We start from the raw sequence: 22,435 nt of genomic DNA, 5'->3' as shown, positions 1-22,435 counted from the left end.
AGGGGCCTCTGCTGGGCAGGTGGTGGCGTCAAGTGGGCCATCAGAGGCACTGACCTTAGAGTGGGGATTTGGAAGCCATGGAGTCTCAATGCTGTTGAGAGCCCTGGAGTAACAAGATGGCCCATGAGTGAGTGTGGTCAGAGGAGGCCCAGGGCCATGCTCTGTGGTCCTCCAGCGTCCAATATCAGGAGAAAAAAAGTCGGCCAGGTGGAGAAGAGGGACCAGGGAGATGGCTGAGCATGTGGTGCCCTGAGCACCCGATGGAGCCCCTACCTGCAGAAAAGGAGGGTCAATTGCGTTGCTCGGCTGAGCGGGTGCCCATGACGGGCCCTGGGATCTGACATTGGATCCCGACGACTGGCCCTCTTGACCTTGGCAAAGGCAGTGCAGGGGAGCTGTGGGGTCCCACTTGGAGTAGACCTAGGAGGGAGCTGGAGAGAGGGGTGGACACCAGGTGTAGCCAGGCCCCTAAGGGAGCCTGGCTATGAGAGGGAGCGATGAAGGAGGACGGGCAGCCAGGAGGGGACTGGTCCTGGGGACACCCTGCCCAAGAGGGCAGCTGACCTATGCCCTGTGTGGGGGGGTAGGCGTCTACTGGACGGGAGCCCATGGGTAGCAAGAGGGGACAAATCTCTGTTAGTGCAGTGCTCGGCCTCGGCCGAGAGTGAGGTGGACGATACGATCCCAGTGAAAGGAAGGCCGGGCTGTTGAGCCTAGTAAGTGGGTCCTGTGTGGTGTGGACATTCTCTGGGGTGTGCTGGTTTCTTGGGAGGATGGGAAGCAAGGTCATGTTGGCAAGAGTAAGGAAAAGGGGACTGGGGCTCAGGGGGACGGGGGCTCGAGGAGAGCGGGAGGGGCAGTGTGGAGTTCGCGGTGTGTTCAGAGGGCAGCTAGACCCTCACAGTGCCTGTGGTTCCTCCCGCTGTGGCCAGAGGTGCGGGTGACTGGGGACAGAGTGTCCTGTGCACCAACACTGGGCTTTGCCCACCAAGAACCACAAAGTGCGATGTGACTGGGCCGTGAAGAGGGGTGGCAGAAAATGAACTGGGAAGGGCAGGGTGCCAGGGGAGACCTGAGCCTGCACCCGTTCACCCAGGGGGTGCCCGGAGGGCGCACAGATGGATGGGCCTTTGTCACTGCTCAAGGACGCTGTGCAGGAATGGAGAGCCCCTCCTGTCCAGGGGAAAGGCCTGGGCCTGCCCTCCTGGCTCCCCCTGGCTTGTCTCTCCCTCTCTGAGCTGGAACTCTGGTGCGTGTCGCCTGCATTTTGTGTGACGACAACAATACAAGTGCTTGTTTTTAATTCTGTTCTCCTCCGTAAAGGAGCCACCCGGCTCTGGCAGATCCTTACTGCGACCACCACTGTGAACAGTTCTGGTTGGAATGTTTGTGCTGATGGCAGGTCACCAGGTCACCACAGTGGAGTGTGAACAATGAGCCTAGAAGTGCCGGTTTGAGGACCTCATCAGTCCCCAAGTGCCATTGACTGCAGCTCGCATGGCCGGCCAGGTGACGAGGATGCTTCAGAGGGGATGTGGGGCCACGCTTCACTCTGGGCTTGTTGAACACGAGGACCAGGTGGGCTGACCAGCCACCCTGCATGGGGTGGGAAGTGACCTCCTGCGGAGAACTGCTTCCCCCAGACAGAGGCAAGGACGGCCACTCAGCGTCCCAGGTCCCAAGCGGTCTCTCCCTGAGCTCACGCCTACAGTGGCCGCCCCCTGTGGGCAGGGTGTGTCCTGATCATCCATGAGGCCAGCTGGTCAGGAGCAGCCTCCAGGAGCCCCACGTGCTCCCCACACTGTGAGGAAGGCCGGGCCCAGTGTGTGCAGGCCGTCCAGGGGAGGCCGCCTCTGGGCTCATTTGGGACTCTGTGCAGCCCCTCCTCCCCGCAGGCTCTTCTTGACTCTGTGACAGATTTCCTGTGGCCTTTAGGGGGCCTTTTGCATGACACTGTCCCTGTTGGGCCCACATCTCCACTGCACTAGGACTGGCCCCTACCCCTGGTCTTCTGGCTCTGCCAGCCTGGGGTCAGATGGAGGCCTGGCCTGCTGTGGCCTCCCGTGGACCCTGGTGCCAGCCTGGGCAGCTGACCTGCCCCAGCCTTGTGCCCATGAGGAGCCACTGAGGGAATGTCATTGTTCTGTTGTGAGCAGCCCTGGGACTTCTGTAGAACCTGGTCCCAGGCACTGAGAAGAGCAGGGACCACAGGGGAGGCCCAGGCAAGTCCTATGGGAAACCACCTCTCCTTGCCACCCACCTAATCCAGGTAAAACCAGACTGTACTGAAATACCAGGCTGCCTGGCAGAGAGTGGGGTCCAAAGGGACTCAGAGCGGGATCCAGGAGGAGGACGGGCCTGTGGCCGCTGAGCCCTAACCACTCCAGCTCTGCCGTCCCTCCTGCCCTCTTCTCTCTTTCCCTCTCTCCTCTTCCCTCTCTGCCTCCCCCTTTTTGGAGGTGCTGGGGATTGAACTCAGGGGCACTCGACCACTGAACCACACTCCCAGCCCTATTTTGTATTTTATTTAGAGACAGGGTCTCACTGAGTGGCTTAGCACCTCACTGTTGCTGAGGCTGGCTTTAAACTCTCCATCCTCCTGCCTCAGCCTCTGGGGTTGCTAGGGTTACAGGTGTGCACCACCGCACCCAGCCTTCCCTCTCCCCATTTCTTCCTTCCTTTCCTCCTCCTTGCCCTCCCTCCTCCTCCTCCCCACCCCTCACTGAAGCCCACTCCCTGCTGTCCAGCTGGCCCCAAGGCTCCCCAGGCTTCCCCACCAAGCATGTCCCCTAGACCTGTTTATTCAGCAGTACTCAGCCAGCGCCTGCCCTGGTCCAAGAGTTGGCAGGTGGCAGCTACCAAAAGCAGAGAACTTTCAGGGACAGCCTCTCTGCTCTGGGGAGGGACCTAGCAGTTAGGTGTAGACAGGGCCCCCCAGGATGGTTCTGCTGGTGTAACACGGACTCCTGAACCTCAGATCTGCAGTCACACTTCACAGCCCAGGGGGGAAACAGGACCTGCATCTTCTAAGGAGCTATGGGATGGGGGGCTCATGTGGTGGACTGACAGATCTTTGGGAACCATTCCTGTGGCCCACAGGGCTGTGCACATGGCCATTCCCTCCAGAGTGTGCAGCCTCTTCGCTGTGGTTTTAAGGTCCCCGCTTGCCTTTGGGGTCAGGAAGTAGCCTTGGAAAAGGATCCTACCTACACGGCTGGTTGACCTTGGGCATTTTCAGACTCTAAGTGTAGGTTGTGGGGGAGATTTTGCTGTAACTCCTCAGAACTTACCAGTTAACACAGGGGCTCCCCGTCCCTCCGCTCTGCAGATGCCATCCTGCCCAAGATGCCCATCACCCTCCCAGCAAAGTGTCACTGTCTGCCTGCGGTCTCGGTGACCTGGCTCAGGCTCTCTAGGGCTGACCTCCCTGCAGTTCTCCCCCACCTGTGACATGGCTTCTTCTTTCTTTCTCTTTTCCTTTGAATCCTAAGTAGGAGAAGATGGCACATGTCACTGTCACCACTTGGTTTCAAAGAACAGAAACTAACCTAATACTGTCCAAGTGGAAGAAGGACCTCAAGGTCACTCGGGACTCCTGTGCTCCAGGGGCCAGGAGCAGAGCCGCCTGCCTAGCAGATGGTGAGACCAGGACAACAGGCGGCCACTCTCCACGTGGCCTGGCACCTTCCCTTTTCCACTGTGTGCCTGCTCCGTCCTTGGCTCAGCCACCCACTGCCCACCAGAGCTGTTCCAGATCGGCAGCCAAAGCCCCCAGTGCGTGAGTCTGCCTGGTTCTGGCTCCGGGAGGAAGGGGATTCAGCTGACCTGGTTTGGAATCAGGGCTTATTTCTGACTGGGTTGCCTGAGACCAGGGGTGGGCTCATGGAGCGCCTCTCCAAGTTCTCTGAAGGGGCCAGGCTGGAGGGAAGAGTGACCCGGAAGGCACTGCTATCCCTGCTGCAGTGACAGTGGCACGCTCTACCGGCTGGGGGCGGTGTCCTTTGTACAGAGGCACCACTGGCCGGCAGTTTCTGGAAAAGCCTGGACAGCCCTCACAGAAGGAGGACAGAGGTACATGATTTATTGAGCGCCTGCTGTATGCCCCGGGCACACTGCACATCTTCTCTTGTTTGGCTCTGTGGAGGTGACCCAGGGTCTCCAGCCCTGTGGTGGCTCTGCAGTCACAGTGTTCGGTGGCATTCGACTCTGAACATTGCTCCACCATGAGCCCCCACCTGCCCCCCACATGGGAACAAGAGCTCTTCCAGAGTCAGAATGTGGACATGAAGGTCAACACCAGAGTATCCGTCCGAATGAGGCTGGGGCCTGCGCTTCAGTTCAAGAGTGTCCTACCCGGTTGCCTTTTGCTGGCCCCAGGGGAGCATCCATGAGCCTCCCGCAGGAGATACTGTTTCTGGCCTTTGGCAGTGGAATTGCTAGCTTGTCCGTGGAGGCTTTCTGGAGAGTGCGGTCAAGCGTAAGGCCTGAAATCAAGAGCTTAGGAGTTAGACAGGCCCCGAGCTCTTCTCCGCGACTCAGAGCAGGCCACTTGGTTTCCCGGGGCCTCAGCTGTTGAGTGGAAATGGATCTGCCTTCTTCACAGGGTCGTGGAGGTGGTTACCTGGGGGGTGCACGGACACCACCTTGTAACACCGATTCTTATAACATTATTACATTTATTATAGCTACGTATTTATGATATTATTTATCCTAATGTTATCATATTTACTTTTAGTTGCTTGAATTAAGGAAATATGTCTGGAGTCTCTCTTCTCTCTGTAGCACCAGAAAAATACCTTAGACATAGTAGATGCCGAGAATTTGCTGAAAAAAATTTATCACACAAGGATGCCTATAAATCTGGAAACCAAGGCAAGAAAACACGGCAATTGTAGATCAGTGCTACCCTGTGATTCTGAAGAGACACTGTGGAGCATGGCCCGTGGTTGTCTCTCATGAACAGCGCACAGTGTGGAGCGTGGCCTATGGGTGAATGGTGCATGGTCCCTGTACCGTATGGAACTGCAGCACACGTGTGAGGGCAGCTTGTCCGTCAGCTCCTGCACACAGGACCCTGTGCGATGTCACCACACATGATCTTTCATAGCATTGGTCTGTGACTTTAGCCCCTTCCAGAAGAAGCAATTGAGAAGATGCATATATTAAAAAAAAAATAAAATAACAATATTGATTTTCAGACATTTGAGGTCCCCGTAGGTGACCTTGCTGAGATCATCTTCCCACCATTTGTTCTCGATACTTGTGGGCCCCGGTAGCCTGATCTCTGAGGGCTCAGGGCAGGAGGACATAAGTGACGGTGGAAGTCACTGCTGGCCTTCAGCTTCTCTAAAACCCTTGAGACTGACTGTGGACCTCCATGCTGTCACTCTGCTCCCCAGAGTGCAACAGGGGCCACTTTCCATGTGTGTAGACAGCACATGTGTGTGAGACCAGTCCCCGAGCAGTTGACCAGGGAGCTGGCCATCCCTGGACCCCGCAGGGTCCCTTGCTTTCCTGCAGCCACCAGTAGCCTGATGGCTGGGTGCTGGGTGGAGGTCCCAGGAGAGGCTGGAGGGGAACCGGCACCTCCAGGGGCCTCTGGGCGGATGCTTCCCTGTATGAGCCACTCTTAGCTTCTCTCTCTCCTGCAGGACGCCAGCCATGATCGGCTGTTCCTTCGTGGTCAACAGGAAGTTCTTTGGGGAAATCGGTCTTCTGGACCCTGGAATGGACGTGTACGGAGGAGAAAACATCGAGCTGGGAATCAAGGTTGGTGAGGTGGCGTCCCTCCCTCCTGACGTCTTCGTGGTGCTGCACGGAGCTGCTGAGTCTCCTTGGCACCGTCAGTTATTCTCCTTGGCAGGCAGATGTGTGAGCAGGGTCCTCCGCCTTCTTGAATGGGAAAGGCTCCCCTTGCCCTCTCTGGGGGGTGGCCGGCTTGCTTAGGCCTGGCGGCCTACTCTGGGTGTCACCCGGGGAGTTGGGTTCCCACTCATGCCCAACTCTGCTCTGTCCTTAAGTTCGTCTTACAGCTAAGCCATCTCCTTGAATACGATGTCCATGCCCAGGTAAACTCAGGATGCTGGAGGAGGGAAACCCGCATCCTGGGTCTCCTGTTTCTCAGAAGCACTTCCCAGGGAGTCTGAAGGGGGACGGGAGGGAACCGAGTAACTGTTGCTGGCCGGTCATCCTCCCCAGTCATGGATTTTACTCGCTGAGCTCTGTCGGAGCTTGTATTTGAAAAAGAGAGTTTCACTGTGAAATGGGAAAGTTGAAAGCCCCCAGTGCATCCGGCCTCCAGTTGCTAGAGTCAAGTGGGGACTCCTTAAGGGCTTGGTGACGAGTCCTTGTTGGACCATATTTTGGTCCAGCTCCTGAGCCTTGTCCTAGGGTTCTGCACTCTGTAGAGTCAGGCTTTAGCCAGAACCTCCTCAGTCAGGGGTCAGGTCCACAGGAGCCGCTCCCTCCAAGCCTAAGCCTGCTGCACAACTAACCAGGCTCCTCACCCCGCACCACGCCAGTGAGAATCCCGCCCACCCCTAAGCTTCCTTGGTGGTTTTCATTGCACTGATCCCGCCCTGCTCCCAGCTGTAAATTCACACTGTATTTGGAGCTGGGCCCAATCTCCTGCCTCAGAGTCGTATTGCCATTGTCCCTGACTCTTGTGAGGGGCCTGGACAGAGTCTGCTTTGACCAGCTCAGCAAGTGTTACAAAGGGATTTTCTCTTCAATGCAGTAACCACTTTCCAGGAGACCCGCTTCTCCTGCCTGCGTGTCCATCACCACGCTGAGAAGATGCTGGTGGAAAAGCCAGGCTGGGGTCTGTGCTGCCCCCCTCCACGCCCCGCCTGTAGGGCCCTGGGAGCAGGTGTATCGGGGACACCTCAGAGTGCGGTCAGAATGGCTAATTTCCTCTGCATTTGTTCTAACATCTTGGGTGCGTTTTCTTTTGTATTCAACCCCAGCACAAGCCCTGGGCAGAACCTGCTCCTCAGGAATGCCCGCTCTTAGCGTCTGCTCCATTGGTTTATCCCTTGGTATCCAGCCTCTTTAGGACACTTCACTGTCCCCATCCACCCTCAGCAATCTATGGATTGAAAGACCCTGTGTCCTCATGACGTACAGAACATCGGGGCTGCATTAAGTAAAGGGAGTGGCGGGGACCTTCCCTGGATCCTAAAATTGCTCCCCTTTCAAGAGGGCAGGTTCTGCTTCCCGGGCTTTGATTTCTAAGCTGGGTTCTTCCCTGGGTGGACTTTGTGCAGGATTCTTCTAGAGCCCAGCAATTCAGAGGCCCACAAGCACAGCCAGCCCTTGCCTGTCCATCCCTTCTGAGTGCAATTGCTGGACGGGACCTGGGTCCAGCATGCTGACGCTCAGCCTCACCCTAACCCGACCCGCTCCTCTCTCCCTCCTCCGCCCGTCTCCTGCCTTGGCACTTGGGCTCCTCATCCTGGGTTTGCTTATTCGTTAGTTCTCTCTTCCACGTCACTAGGTCGCAGATCAGTGGGGCACGGATCTTTCTCGCCCCAGGTGTGTAGGACCATGCCTGATCTGTGGCCAGATCAGTATTTGTGGATTAAAGATTGAACAAGTTCCCTGGAAACCTGACAAGAGTAGAGGTAGTGGGGGGTCGGGGCACCTGCCAGCTCGGAAGGCAGCAAGGGCTATGGCGAAGGCAGGACATGCGGCCCGAGAGGAGGCAGCTCAGGGAACCCCATATGGACGCAGTTGAGCTTTCCTTTCTTTTCATTTTATCTTGAAGACATGAGAAATTTCAGGATCTGGGTGCTGTGAGAAGGGCACCAGGCCCTGGGAGAAAGAAAGGGCCAGAAGCTCGGGCCTGGGAGGGACGGGGTGGGGTGATGCCCTGCCCCACAGACATGCTAGCAGCGGGGCGTCTGGGAGGGCCCTCCAGAGCTGCTGTTCTCTGGGACAACAGAGGCTGTGACAGCAGCACTCACTGCTCACCAGAGAGGAGTTCATTTCCCACACCCACAAACCCATCTGCTCTTCTTTCTTCTGCACTTGTAGGTTTATTTTTTGATTGTTTTTGTAGGTGTGGATGGACAGCATGCCTTTATGTTATTTGTGTATTTTCCTATGTGCTGAGGATCGAACCCAGTGCCTCCCATGTGTGAGGCAAGCGCTCTGCCACAGAGCCCCAGCCCCAGCCCCCTGTAGATCTATTTCTAACAGCGTTACTGAGCCTGCCAACACAGAACAATCACACGTCTTTAAGGTGCACAGCAGGATGTTCTGACACACGTACTGACATGATCACCCCACCGACCTCATCAACCTATCCACACCTCCTCCATGGTTGCCACTACCGGGGAATTTCATTTAAGATCCATCTTGTTAGCAAATTAGAAGTATGCAGCTCAGTGTTCTTACCTGCCACCACCGCCCAGTACTTTACGCCCCCAGGAATGACTCACCCTGCCTGCAGCGACCTGGAGGACAGGTCTAAGGGAGGCCATTCTGCTCGGTGGTGGCTGTCCCCATCCCCAGAGGAGGCGGGGACTCCTCAGTCCTGTCTACAGCACAACCCTGAACCCGAGGGTTCTGTCCCCCAGTGCAGGGACCAGGCAGGGACTCCTCAGTCCTGCCTCCAGCACAATCCTGAACGCGAGGGCTTTGTCCCCAGTCCAGGGACCAGCCAGCCTCCGTCCCCACTCCTTGGGAGTACCGCAGTGAACGGCCCAGGCCACGGCTCCAAGCTTCACATCTCCATGGCCGTCACCACCCTGGGTGCCCTGCCACGTCTTCAGGAGAGTGTCCACAGGGTCTGAGGCACAGTCCCCCCATGGAGTACCATCGCCTGCTTCTTGTGGCCCGCCTAGCACATGCAGCACACAGGCTAAAGACCTAGGAGGGATTTTGCCTCTCGCGTCCCACAGGTCACATGGTCCTGCCACTGTGAGCTGACTTTTGGCAGAAGCCTTGTTTTTCAGCATTGTTAAAAAATTTTTATTGAGACTTAATTTTAATTGTACAGATTTCATGGGTGACGTGTGACACTTTGATGACAGGTACGCATCCTGTAATGATTAAGTCGGGACAATTAACATTTATCATTTCTTTGTGTCAAGAACCTTTGAATACCTCTCTTCCAATTATTCTGAAATGCATGAGAGAAGGGTGAGGGGAAGAAAGGGGAAGGTACTGGGGAATGATGTCGGCCAAATGATATTCTTATAGCATGTGCTCGTACAAATACATAACAGGTGCCACCATACGTACCACTATAGTGAACCAATGGACGTATGGAAAAAAGAAATACATAAGAGTTTGCTGTGAGCTGTAGTTGCCCTACTGCGCTGGGTAGAACACCAGAATGTACTCCTCCTGCCTGTTAGGAGAATTCTGAAATGTTGGTAAAATTCTGTAATGTTGGATTTCTACCCTGAGCAAATGAGGGGAATTTAGATGCTTTGTCTGTTACTGTTTTTTCCCCCTCAAAGCAAATTGCTAAATTCAGTCATTACATTTTATGCTAATTTCTCTTACTTTAATTCAACATTTTATTATGGAAAACTTGAGACATACACAGAAATAGATTCAGCGTAGTGCATCCACGTGTGTTCATCATTCAAGTTCAACAAATGTCAACATTCTGCTGTTTGTTTTTTCAGTAACTGCTTCTCGACTCTTTCAAAGCAAATCCCCAGACATCATGTCATTCCACCTATAAATACTTAAGAATGCATTGCAAATATAGGAAGACTTTTTCAAACATAGGCTTTGCATAGTATTACCGTTAGCACAATTTAATATCCAATCCTGTTCTCTCATAAATAATTCTGTTGTATTTCCTCAAAATACATATTCTTTATAGTTGGTGCATTCAATTAAGAATTCAGGGAGGGATTCAAGATGGTGGGCTACAGGAAGGCTGCATTCCTGGTTGCTAGTGGCTTCGTACTCAGGCAGTAGGAGTACTGCTTCTCAGCGAAAGATGGATTTCAGTGAATTCTATACTGGACAGTCAGCACATCTTGGAGACTCAGAAATTTGGGCTCATTGAGCAAAGAAGGAAGAGTACTTTGAACCCAAGTAGGTTGCAGCTGCAGTGGCAGCTCAGGTTTGCCACAGAGCAGAGAGAGAACACAGAAGCACAATGAACAGATGTGGATAGAAACACCTGGAATCAGGAAGGCATCCTGGACTTAGCTGATCCAGAGGCTGCACAGAGAAGAGGTGTTTGCAAATGTTGTCTGTTTCTCCACTGGCTGCAGAGAGCTGAGGCAGGAGCATCTGGAGGAGGCCATGCTGCAGCTGCTATTGTGGAGCTGGGAGGTCATAGAAAACATGGTCACACTGTCCTGGCAAGTGCCTACTGTGTAGCTAAAGGAATAGGAGCAAAAGATGTACAGAAAAGGTCATACCTGGGAGATTCAAGTTGGAAAAGCCAAGAGGAGCCCAATTGGTTTTCCCTTTGAGTCTGGCAGCTCATGTGATCAGCTAAGGTGAGTGGGGAGAATCTGAATAGGCAGGTGTGAACACTCAGGACTCAGCCTGGGAAGGCTGTGTTGGTGGGCAGCAGAAGGGGGAGGTATTGGCTCCCCTGCCCTTGGAGGAGAACTCCTGGGAGGCTCCAGACTCCCTGCAAAGATTAGCAATGGCCATGCTGTGGGGTGTGTTGATCTAATCTCTCCAGAGCAGACACCACCTATAACGTCCCTGAGGCCAGATTAGACTTGAGCCTCCAGAACTCCCCTCATAGAACTCTGGAATGCAAGCATCTGGTCTGTGAAGACAAAACTCCAACCGACAGCTCTTCCATCATACCTTATATAGGGGAAAAGGAAAGCTGAGACTTATCTGAACCAGCTTCAGTTTTAGGCCACACCAGCTGAGAGGTTGGTGAACAACACAGAAAGAGGAAGGGGTTAACAGACCCCAGTGTGCACTTAATGTGCTCTCTCTCTCGCTCTCTCTCTCTCTCTCGGTACATAACCCAAGAAGAAACAGAAAGAAGGACAGTTAGTTACAGACAGTAACCAGCCATCCTTATTAACTATTTTTCATTAAGAATCTTTCTTCCATTTGTTTTTTGTTTGTTTGTTTGTTTTGGTGTTCTTGCTTTGTTCATTAGTTCATGGACATATATACATATACATAATTGCTCCTTTTTCATTGTAAGCATTTTTAAAATGTAGTTATTTTTCTTTGTCTTGTCTTTTGAGGGTTAGGGTTTTTATCTTGTTTATTTTGTTGTTGTTGTTGTTGTTGTTGTTGTTGTTATTTTTATTTGCTTGCCCTCTTGTTTCTCTTTCCCTGTTTTCTTGAGAATGGGGTGGACATCCAGATATAGGAAGCGTTCAGAACCCCAAAGAGACAAATCAAAGAAGAACCTCTTCATGCACATTATAATTAACATGCCTAACATACACAAAAAATGATAGAATTTTAAAACCCGCAAGTGAAAAAGTCAGGTCACATTTAGAAGCAAGCCAATCAGAATCACTTCTGATTTCTCAGCATAAACTGTAAAAGCCGGAAGGGCTTGGAAGGATGTGTTCTAAGTCCTTAAAGAAAATAACTGCCAACCACAATTGCTATAAACAGCAACTATATCCTTCAAAGTTGGGGGGAAATAAAACCTTCCACAGTCATCATAAACTGAAAGAATTTATGACTACTAAGCCAGCACTACAGAACATACTTATGGAAATACTCCACACAGAAAAAATAAAAAACAAACTCCAGGTCTCACAAATGAACAAATTTCATGAGAAATAGGACCAAGTTAAACATTATAAATAAACCCAAATGGCAGGAATTGTTAAACATCTCTATATAATAACACTGAATGGAGTTTGTTTCAACTCTCCAACTACATAGAAGATATAGGCTGGCAAAATGATTTAAAGAACAAGACTCAACTCTATGTTGTTTCCAAGAGACTCACCTTACAGTCACAGGCTGAAAATGAAAGGGTGGAAATTGACATACTAAGTTAATACCTTAAAACAAGTAGGAGAATCTACTTTCATCTGACAAAGCAGACCTCAAACCAGATTAATCAAAAATCACAAAAGGGTCATGTCATACCAGTAAAAACAATAATCCAACAAGAATATGAAACAATAATGAATATTTTTGCCCCATAATGGGTGCAACTGATTACATAAAAGAGACATTAGCCTCAGGTAGACCCCAGTACAATAATACTGGGTGATTTCAGCGTGCCTCTCCCACTATTAGACAGGTGATCCAGACATAAAACAGGAAAGATTGTTTGAATGTGAATAATATTATAAATCAAATGGACTTAATAGACTTCTATAGAATATTTATTCCAACACCAGTTAAATCTACTTTCTTTCCAGCAGCTCATGGAACTTTCTCAAAAATAGGTGATATTATAGGATCAATGAAACACAGTTGGTTCCCTGAGTATATAAACAAGACTGATAAACCCTTAGTGAATAACTAAGAGAAAAAGAGAGAAAACCCAAATTAATAAAATTAGTAATGAAAAGGAAACATCACCACAGACATCACAGAATTCCAGAGGATCATTAGAGACTATTTTGAAAACTTAGTATTCCAATAAATTGGAAAACCTATAAAAAATAAATTTCTGTATGTATGCAACCTGCCAAAACTGAATCAAGAGGACATAGAAAAGTTAAACAGACCAATGAGATAGAAGGAGATAGAAGCAGTAATTTAAAAGCCTTCCCACAAAGCAAAGTCCAGGATCAGATGGATTCTCCACTGAGTTCTCAGAAACCTTTAAAGAAGAGCTAATGTTAATGCTCCTTAATTTATTCCATGAATTAGAAAGGGAGGGAACACTTCTAAATTCATTGTATGAAGCCAATATCATACTTGTACCAAAACCAGATAAGGATGCATCAAGGGAAAAAACAAATCTCCAGACTGATATGATATCCCTGATAAACTTAGAGGCAAAAATACTTAATAAAATATTAGCAAATTGTGTTAAATGCCATACTAAGAAGATTGCATAGTATAAGTAAGTTGGTTGATGGTTTAATATATGCAAATTGATAAATATAATTTATCACAAATAGAATTAAGGACAAAAATCAATTAGTCATTGCAGTATATGCAGAGAGAGACTTTGACAAAATCCAGGACCCATTAATGTTAAAAACACTGAAGAGACTAGAGATAGAAGGTACCTCCCTCAACATCATAAAGCCTACATATGAAAAATCTCAAAGTCAACCTCATAGTAAATGGGAAAAAAACTGAAAGCATTTCCTTTAAAATTTGAACAAGAAAAGGTTGCCCATTCTCACCATTCATATTTAATGTGGTGCTTGAAATTCTAGCCAGAGCTATTTGGCAAAAGAAGAAAATAAAGGGAACAAAAATAGGAAAGGAAGAAGTCAAATTTTCACTGTCTACAGCTGATATGATCTGATATGTAGAAGATTAAAAAAAAAATCCACCAGAAGACTGCTAGCACTTGGGCTGGGGTTGTGTTCACCTAGCATGTTCGCCTAGCACCACATAAAGTAAAATAAAGATATTGTGTCCACCTATAACTAAAATATAAATATTTAAAAAAGAAAGACTGCTAGCACTAATAAATAATTCATCAAAGTAGCAAGTTACAACAAAAACCAACAGCTTTCCTACATACCAACAATGAATCTGCTGAGAAACAAAGTAAGAAAACAATTCCATTTACAATAGCCTCAAAAAAAGAAATAAAATAAAATACTAGGAATAAATCTAATCAAGAAGATGAAATACCTCTACAATGAAAACTATAGAACATTGAAGAACTCAAAAGATGGAAAGACCTCCCATGTTCATGGATAGGCATAATCAATATCATTAAAATGGCCATATTACCAAAAGCAATATGCAGATTCAATGTGATTACCATCAAAATACCAATGACATTCTTAATAGAACTAGAAAAACAGTCCTAAAGTTCATTTGGAAAAATAAAAGACCCAGAATAGCCAAAGCAATTCTAAGCAATGGTGGAGGTATCACAAGACCTGGCTTCAAATTATACTACAGAGCTATAGTAACAAAACTGCATGGTACTGGCATAAAAGTCGACCCACAGACCAATGGCACAGAGTAAGAGACACAGAGACAAACCCACACAGCTGCAGTCATCTGATCCTTGACAAAGATGCTAAAGGCACACATGGAGAAAAGAGTCTTTTTAACAATTGGTGCTGGAAAAAATTGGTTATCCCTATGTAGAAGAACGAAACTAGACCCTTATCTCTCACCTACAGAATAATCAACTCAAAATGGATCAAACACTAAGGGATTAGACCAGAAACGGTGCAACTCCTAGAAGAAAAGAGGATCAGCATTCCAGTATATAACGCAAGCAACAGCTTTCTCAATGGAACCCCTAAGCTCAGGAAATAATGCCAAGGGTTAATAAATGGGATGACATCAAATTAAAAAGCTTCTGCACAACACACGAAACAATTAAGAATGTAAAGAGAGAACTTAAAGAATGGGGAAAAAATCTTTGCTGGATACTCTTCTGAGAGGATTAATATCTTGAATATATAAGGCATTCAAAAAACTTAACACCATAAAACCAAATAAGCCCATTAATAAATTGGCAAATGAATTAGACAGATGCTTCTCAAAAGAAGAAATAAAATATCCAACATATATATGAAAAAAATTGTTCGACACCATTAGCAATTAGGGAAACACAAATCAAAACTATACTGAGATTTCATCTCACACCAGTCAGAATGGCAGTCATCAAGAATACAAATAAGATTACATGCTGGGGAGGGTGTAAAGAAGAGGAACACCTGTACACTGTTGGTGGGATTGTAAGTTAGAACAACCACTATGAAAATCAGTATGGAGGCTCTCAAAAGACTAGGCCTGGAACCACCATATGACTCAGCTACACTCTCCTCCATATTTACCCTAAGGAATGAAAGTCCTCTCACTGCAGTGATACACACACCCCTGTGTGTACAGACAGCAGCACAATTCACAACAGCCACACCACGGAGCCAGCCCAGGTGCCCATCAGTGGGTGAACGGATAAGAAAACGTGGTGTAGACACACAATTGAGTTTTATTTGGTCATAAAGACCAAATGAAATTAGGTCATTTTCAGGAAAATGGATGGAACTTGAGACCATTTAAGCAAAATAAACCAAATTCAGAAGGTCAAGGGTAAGATGTTCTCTCATATATGGAAGCTGGAGAGACAGAAGGAAAAGAATGGTGTGGGGGGAAAAATCTCATGAAAATCCAAGGATGGTCAGTAGAGGAGAGGGACCAAGGGGTGAGAGGAGGAGAGGGAGGGGGAAGTGCTGGGGAGTGAGAGGGACAAAACTGTGCTGTCACACTGTGTGCACATAGGAATATGTAGCAACAAATTCCATCCTTGTATGCAACTATCATGCACCATTTTTTTTTAAAAAAAGGTGCATAATAGAAAGAAAAAAAAAAAGAATTCAGACAAGGAGCCAGGCATGGTGGGGTGTACCTCCAAATCAAGTAACTCTGGAGGCTGAGGTGGGAGATCAAAGTTTCAAGATCAGTCTGGGCGACATAGGAAGACCTTGTCTCAAAATAAAAAATAGAAATATCTGAGACTGTAGATCAGTGGTAGAGGGCCCTAGGTTCAATCCTGTAAAAAAAAAAAAAAATGTATTCTTACAGGGTCCAACCACATTGTATTGGTTGATATGTCTGTTAAGTACATTTTAATCTATGACATTTCCCCTCATTTTTAAATATTTTCATACTGTTGATTTGTTGAAGAAACCAAGCTGTTTGTCCTGTAAAATTTTGCAGAGTCTGGACTTGGCAGATTGATCTCTCTCTTGAGGTCTTTAACTCTTTCGTCTAATCTCTGTTTTCCTGAACTGTAGTTAGATCAGGAAGATTGATTAGCTCCCTCCCTGCCTTGGCTCCTTCCCTGGCAAGAATGTTTTAGGTGGTGCTGTGAACTGCCCATCACGCCACATAGGAGATAACTGGATGTCAGGCTGTCACCCTTTAGTGGTGTTAAGATCCGACAGGGGCTCCTGGCGTCTCCCCACTGATCCGTTATAAAGTTCCCCTTTGACTTTCACCTGATTAGTGGTTGTAGCAGCCACAGATGAGCATCGCGTGTCCATTATTTCATTAGTGCCTGCAAAATGATGAGTTAGAAACAATTCTACATCTCTTCTGCATTTACAGGCTGGGTTCATCCATTAGAAAGTTCTCTCCCTCTTCGACTATTTGGATACTAGGAAATAGTTTGGATAAGGAAAGCTGGATAAATGCTTCCTTCCTTCTTTTTGCTTAAACATTTCTAGAATAATGAGTTGGTGCCATAGCAACCTCCAAAGGTGACCAATGAGGATGTTGTTTTTCTCATTCTGTAATGTCACGGACTCAAAAAAAATTTCAAAGTATACCTTTTATGTGTCTAAATCCATTATAGTCATTATTCACCTTTTCCCATTCTATGTGTTTTTTATTAAGGTATAATTTAATATAATAAAATTGTGGAGATTGTCTGTCTTCAGTCCGAGGCGTTTCTCTGTGGTTCACACCCTATAATCACCTTGCCTAACAGGATATGGAACATAAGTTGCCTGAGAAAAATCCCCTTTTTCCATTTCCTCTCAGTTCTTCCCATTTCCCCAAATCCTTCCACCCCAATTGACCATTTTCTGATATTCTTCATCATAGAACTGCTGGGCCTGTCCCAGAACCTCAATGGATGGACTTGTGCCTTATATAATCTATTGCAGACAGCTGCTTTCAGCTGAAGAAAGGTTTCTGAGATCTTTCCATGTTGTAGTGCGTTCTCTGTGGTTCGTTGGCTCTTATTGCTGAGAAGCAAGGGTCGCATCCTGTGAACACCAACACGGGGTTCACTCTTTTTCTGGCTGAGGGATGCTCTAGTCATTTCTGATCTGGGACGGCCACGGACATTCACTAAAAGTCTTTTTTGGACATGTGTTGATTTCTCCTGGTCAATACCTGGGGGTTGAGCAGCTAGAATATATGAAAGGTGTGTGTTTGACTTTGTAAGAAACTGTCAACCAGGTCTCCAAAGTGTACCATTTCCAATGCTGCAGGGCTGTGTAATCATTCCCAGTGTCCCCTGTCTTTGATCATCGTTGGTGTGGTCAGGATTTATTTTTAACAGACATGCGCAGTTTGAAGTGCTACTTCTATGTGGTTGATCGGCAGTTGCTTGATGGCTGATGATGCTCAGCACCTTTTCCGTGTGTCTCGTATGAATATCGTCTTTTGTCCATTATGAAACACTGTGGTGCTCTATTTTATCCTGATTTGTAGGAGTTCACCATATATGTTCTGGATATGATTCCTTTCTCAAATGTGTGTGCTTGAGTATTTTTTCCAGCCTGTGGCTTGTCTATTCATTTTCTTCTGTGTTTTTCGAGGGTCTTTATGGTTCTGTCTTTCCCATTTAGTTCTATGATCCATAAAAGCTCCGGTGAACACATAAGAGAATCTCGAGTCAGGCAATATTTTCTGGACTGTATCCCAAAAAAAATAATAAGAAAATTGTTATTTTGGACTGCCGCAGTCTCTGGCTGGGCACAAATCACGAGTCTCCACACAGCTTGTAGATTCAAACAGCAATTCTTTATTCCCGAGCTCACACCGGCCGTCTACAAACACGTTCTGGGGGAATCCACGTTCTCTGCCCAAATTCACACTCTGCCCAAATTCACTACTCCTGGGCTTCTGTCTCCCCAATATACTGTCTGACCCTAAGAACTCAAGAGGAACTCAGCAGCAGGATACGCCCTATTCTAAAGGGGGAACACCCTAATCTCCTATTATGCTAAACTGCCCTATTCTAAAGGGGGAACACCCTATTCTCCTATTATGCTAAACCGCCCTGGTCCTTGAGCAAGGTCACCTTTCAGAAGTCCTTCCACTAGACAGCATGGAAGTAAGCTGGCAAGGAGATTGTCATACCTACTTGGCTGATGGCTCCCAGCATTGGACTTAATCAAAATTTACAATTTAAGCTCATCGAAACACGCTATTAAAAATCAAATAGACACCCCCAGAGCCCAGCGGGTGGTGTGACTCAGGTGCCAGGGAAGGTGACAGAGTGAAAGTCACTGGGGTACATGGGACCCCAGGCCTCCCAAGGGCTACCCCTACCCACTTCAACCCCAGAGCATTGTGCTTCTGGCTGGGAAGTAGGACAGGCCCAGAGAGACCACCATCCCTCAGCTCACTGCTGGGAACCCAGGAGCCTTCACAGAGAGGACCAGGACCCTGGAGAGCAGCCAAGTGCTGACCAACCAAGTACATTCTGCGTTTTAACACAGATAACGTTAGCTCCCTGTCTTCCTGGAACTCACCGGGAATTCGCTGTCTGCCACGAGTACTCGGAAAGCCCCGTCCAGCCCCAGACTCTAGGACGGCAGCTAGTGGTTCTGACTTGCCTTTTGCTTTATGGGTGGTGGATGTGCTCTAATCAAAAATGACCAAGGGCACCCTTTAGAGAGCACAACAAATAGACTAGTGAAATTCATTTTTATTCATCGCTCCATGTATTACTGACTATGAAATAGCATGATACTCTATTATGTAGTGTGTTGTATTTTGTTCAACCAAGGGGCTCCTGTTGGACATTTGATTGTAAACCATCAACATATGAAGGATATTCTCACTGGGGAAGAATTCACAGTGCTTATGGCTCCTTCAGGTTCCGAATAACAAAACCTGAAGTCGAGGGGAAATCAGCCACAGGCTTACACAGTCGTGTTGCGGGGCCTCCTTGCTTTCCGGCACAACAGAAGGTTCCAGACTCACTTTGCATGTGTCCTGTCTCAGACCTAGGATCAGCCTTGACTCCAAGGATCCCTGATTTCTTCTCATGGGAAGTGGTATTTAGAGACCATATTCCTGTCTGTGAGGGTGCTCCTGGCTCGTGGATAGTTCAGCGTCGAAGCTTTTCAACAAACAAACCCAGATAGTTCTGAAGTTTTTATAAAGAGAAATATAAATAATTATTTCATACTAATATCTCCAATTCACATGTGAATATAGGATCACAAATCTTTGAATTTATATCTACCTTCACTATAAAAGGCTGTGAAAGTTCTATTCATGATCTGACCTAGTCCAGTATGTGTCAGGAGAGACAAACATCCAAGCCATAGCAAGGTCAATATTAAATGAAATCCTGTATACACAACAGAGAGGACCTTCACTGTGGCTGAGCTCAGTGTCTGAATAGCTAGGAATTCTGGGAAGGGGAGGAGGAGGAGGGAGAGTGGGAAGAAAAAGGAGGAGGAAGAGGATTGCTAGGGATTAATTTTAAAAAATCTAAGAATTGTCAGGCATAACAGTAAAAAAACCTCTACCCTCCTTCCCCCCAAATCATCTTATGGTCATTGTCTAAATCAATTTTCTGTTGCTCTAACTGAATACCATAGTCTGGGTGATGTATAAAGGGAAGAGGTCTATTAGGCTCGTGATTCTGGAGTCCAGGAAACCCAGAGCAAGGTGCCAGCACCTTCTGGGCACTTGGTGAGGGGTTTGCTGGGTCACAGCATGGCAGGAGGTATCACACGGCAAGCTTGTCCTATAAACTCCCCAATGCTATCATGGGGTCCCACCTTCATGACCTCATCTGATCCTAAGTATCTTCCAAAGTCCTTCCTCCCAATATCATGGCCATATGGCTTTGGGGCTTCAATCACCACATGAGTTTGGAGGGCACAGACACCAGGACTGCAGCAGTTGTCCAAGAGAAGCCAGAGAGGAAAAACAGGCCCCGCAGGGTGAAGACAGGGGCCCCTGGAATTCTAAAACTCAGAGGAGAGTGTTGAGAAATACACTCGCTGCCTTCATCGTGTGGAGTTGCCCGGAGCAGGATGACAGCAGGAAACAAAACACCGGCAGACAGGAGCCCTTGCTGGCCTGGCAACCTTGATGAGCAGCGAGTGCTCTACCACAGGTGGGCTGAACGGGTTCCCAGGGCTGCCCTCCTCAGGTGGGACAGCCAGAGCAGTGCGTCAGAGTCACCCCTGCCATTGCTCAGCCCTGGCATCGTGCCAGACTCCGTGCCGGGCTCCTCACCAACTTGGCAAGTCATGCTAGTGAGAGTCCTGGAATCACTCAGGACAGAGTCCATTCTAGAGGTGATGATGCTGGGATTCGCAGAAACCACGTGGTTTGTCCGAGATGTTGCAGCTAACAAGTAGGTGAGCCAGAGCTCATGCATCTGACCCCCACGTTCTATGGGGCTTCCCACCTCCTGCTAGGAGTATTTACTCATCCAGGGTGCCTCGTCCTGCGGCATCTGGAGGCCTGTCAAGACACTGTCAAGACACCATCAACACTGAGTGACAGTCATACAGTCAGTGCTCAGGAAGTTGCTTGTACACAGCACACAGCATAAAAACCTCTGTTCACAGTCGGAAGGCTGTCCATCATCCTGACGTCGACACGCAGACCCCAGCACATCCTTCATGAGATGCACTGTCCCACAGACAGAGAACTGTAGTTACGTAATAAACAAAAATGTGTTTTCCAACAGCATGAAATTGGATTTCCTCATCCATAAATTGTGTTATATTTATGTCTAAGTTGTAGTTCAGAAACAGAACGGCAATGTTGATATTTTTATAAATGGTGTCTAATGTATTCTATTAAGGGAGCTCTATCTGCTCTGCTGAAATGCATTATCATAATGGCCAAACCACTTACTCTACCGCTGCAAAATTGTGTGGTTACTCTTCTTGGAATTTCCTGCCGGCTCCCAGCCTGCCAGACCTGTTGTAAATGATCGTAGGCGTCTGTGAGTTATTTTATGGGACGCATCCATCTATTTTTACAGCTCCAGAAAGTCTCCGCTCACATTCATCTCCCTGGGAGGAAAGCAATGATTTGATCCTCTGTAAATGGGAACCTGATTGACACCGCCCTCTCCAGCTGGGACTCCTGCAATGTGGGTGACTTACAGCTCTGCTTCCGGGGAAGGGGACGGGAAGGTGGCACCTGCTGTGTCGGTTGTCACTCTTCACCATTTCCATAGAAAGGGGGATGCCGTTCAGCCTGTCCCTGCTCCACTGGGGGGGCGGGGTGTCCTGCTCTCCGTAGAGTGGGGCAGCACAAGGGGCAGCTATAGACTGCTGCATGTCTGCAGGCAGCCCTGGCCCCAGCACTGAGCAGACAAGTCTGAGCCAACTGTGGGGGCTGCGGGGTGCTCAGCCCCAGCACCTCCACCGCAGTGGCTGTCATGGGAGAAGGGCTGGGTGTCTGTGGACCTCTGGAGTGTTTGCTGCCTGCCTCTGTATTTGGTGCCCCACCCTTTGGCCTGCTGGGGGTGGGCTTTGTCCCCTCTTCCCTGGCTTATATACCCAGGGAGAAGATGCTCCTCAGTCCATGCTGTTTGCATCTGAAGCTATGGACGCTCCCAAGGCCAGGAAGGTAAACCATAGGACGAGGCCAAATTATCCTCAAAACAAGGAGCTGGGCAGGGGCACAAGCAAGAAGCAGTCAGGGCAGGAGGGGTGGCCAGGGATTTGGAGAGCCTGGCAGTCCAGAGGGAGCATGACGGGCCGGGCCAAGCAGTGTGCAGAGCAGCCCTGGAGGAGCCTCACAGGCTGGGGTCCACGTGGTGCCCAGGGAGCTGCTTCACGCATTCTGTGGTGTGATGCTTGGGTGGACTGGCTGCGTTTAATAAGACAACTCATAGTTCAGCTGAAGAACCCTCTGAGGAGCCTGGATCAGTGCCTGAAGGTGGCTCCCATGTTGCTCCAGGATGTTCTCAGGTTTGGGGAGGGGAGGGGGCCTCCCTGATTGGAACCACTTTTTCTTGAAGATCATTCCTTAAGTATGACATGATGGCTCATCTCAGCAAGGAGACTACACCAGTGGCCTTCATTATTCTGGGAGCCCTTCTCCCAACAGCTAGTTGTGGGGGAAAGATGGCCAAGTGGAATCCAAATGTGAGGAGAAATCCATGAATGGGAACCTTGTCACTGAAGAGCCGCAAGGAGCCCCCGTCTGCTTTACGGAAACTGAAATGGCACCTACTTGACTATTTGGTGATTAACTTCCTTCCCTTTTGGAAATCTAAAGTGGGGAGCCATGGTGCTTGGGTCAGCTCTACAAATGTCAGAGCGTCCCAGTGACACGCTCCTACGAGGCAGCGAGGTGAAGAGTTAAAGCCCAGGTCCTTCTGAAGCTTGCACTCACAGCTTTTCATTCTTTCCTGGGGCACATTCAGGTTCCATGTCTCCTCCAAGCAACAGTGATGGCAGAATTACAAAGATCCATTCCGTGGGTTTAAAAGGGGCCGTGGGGATGTGCAAACCCCAGTGAAGCCCATCATCTCCCCGTCCACCATCTGGCCCCCAGGGACAGGCCAAGTTCTCACCCAGAACACAGCCCACTTTTTTGGCTTGGAATGATGATGGGAACTGGGGCTCTGCTTTGGAAACTT

At 48.5% G+C, this 22,435-nt stretch overlaps 1 protein-coding gene across 1 annotated transcript in view; it reads left to right on the top strand.

The window, feature by feature from the left end:
- Nucleotides 1-22,435, top strand: part of Galnt17 (polypeptide N-acetylgalactosaminyltransferase 17) — a 351,033-nt gene that overhangs the window by 266,484 nt on the left and 62,114 nt on the right. The window contains exon 6 of the mRNA XM_076839996.2: nt 5,652-5,769. Coding sequence (XP_076696111.1) covers nt 5,652-5,769 — 118 coding nt within the window. The remainder of the gene's footprint in view (nt 1-5,651; nt 5,770-22,435) is intronic.

This window comes from Callospermophilus lateralis, chromosome 19, assembly GCF_048772815.1.
Source record: "Callospermophilus lateralis isolate mCalLat2 chromosome 19, mCalLat2.hap1, whole genome shotgun sequence".
Classification (NCBI taxonomy): domain Eukaryota; kingdom Metazoa; phylum Chordata; class Mammalia; order Rodentia; family Sciuridae; genus Callospermophilus; species Callospermophilus lateralis.
Note: the sequence above shows the minus strand (reverse complement) of the source record. Positions and strands in the feature narration are given on the sequence as shown.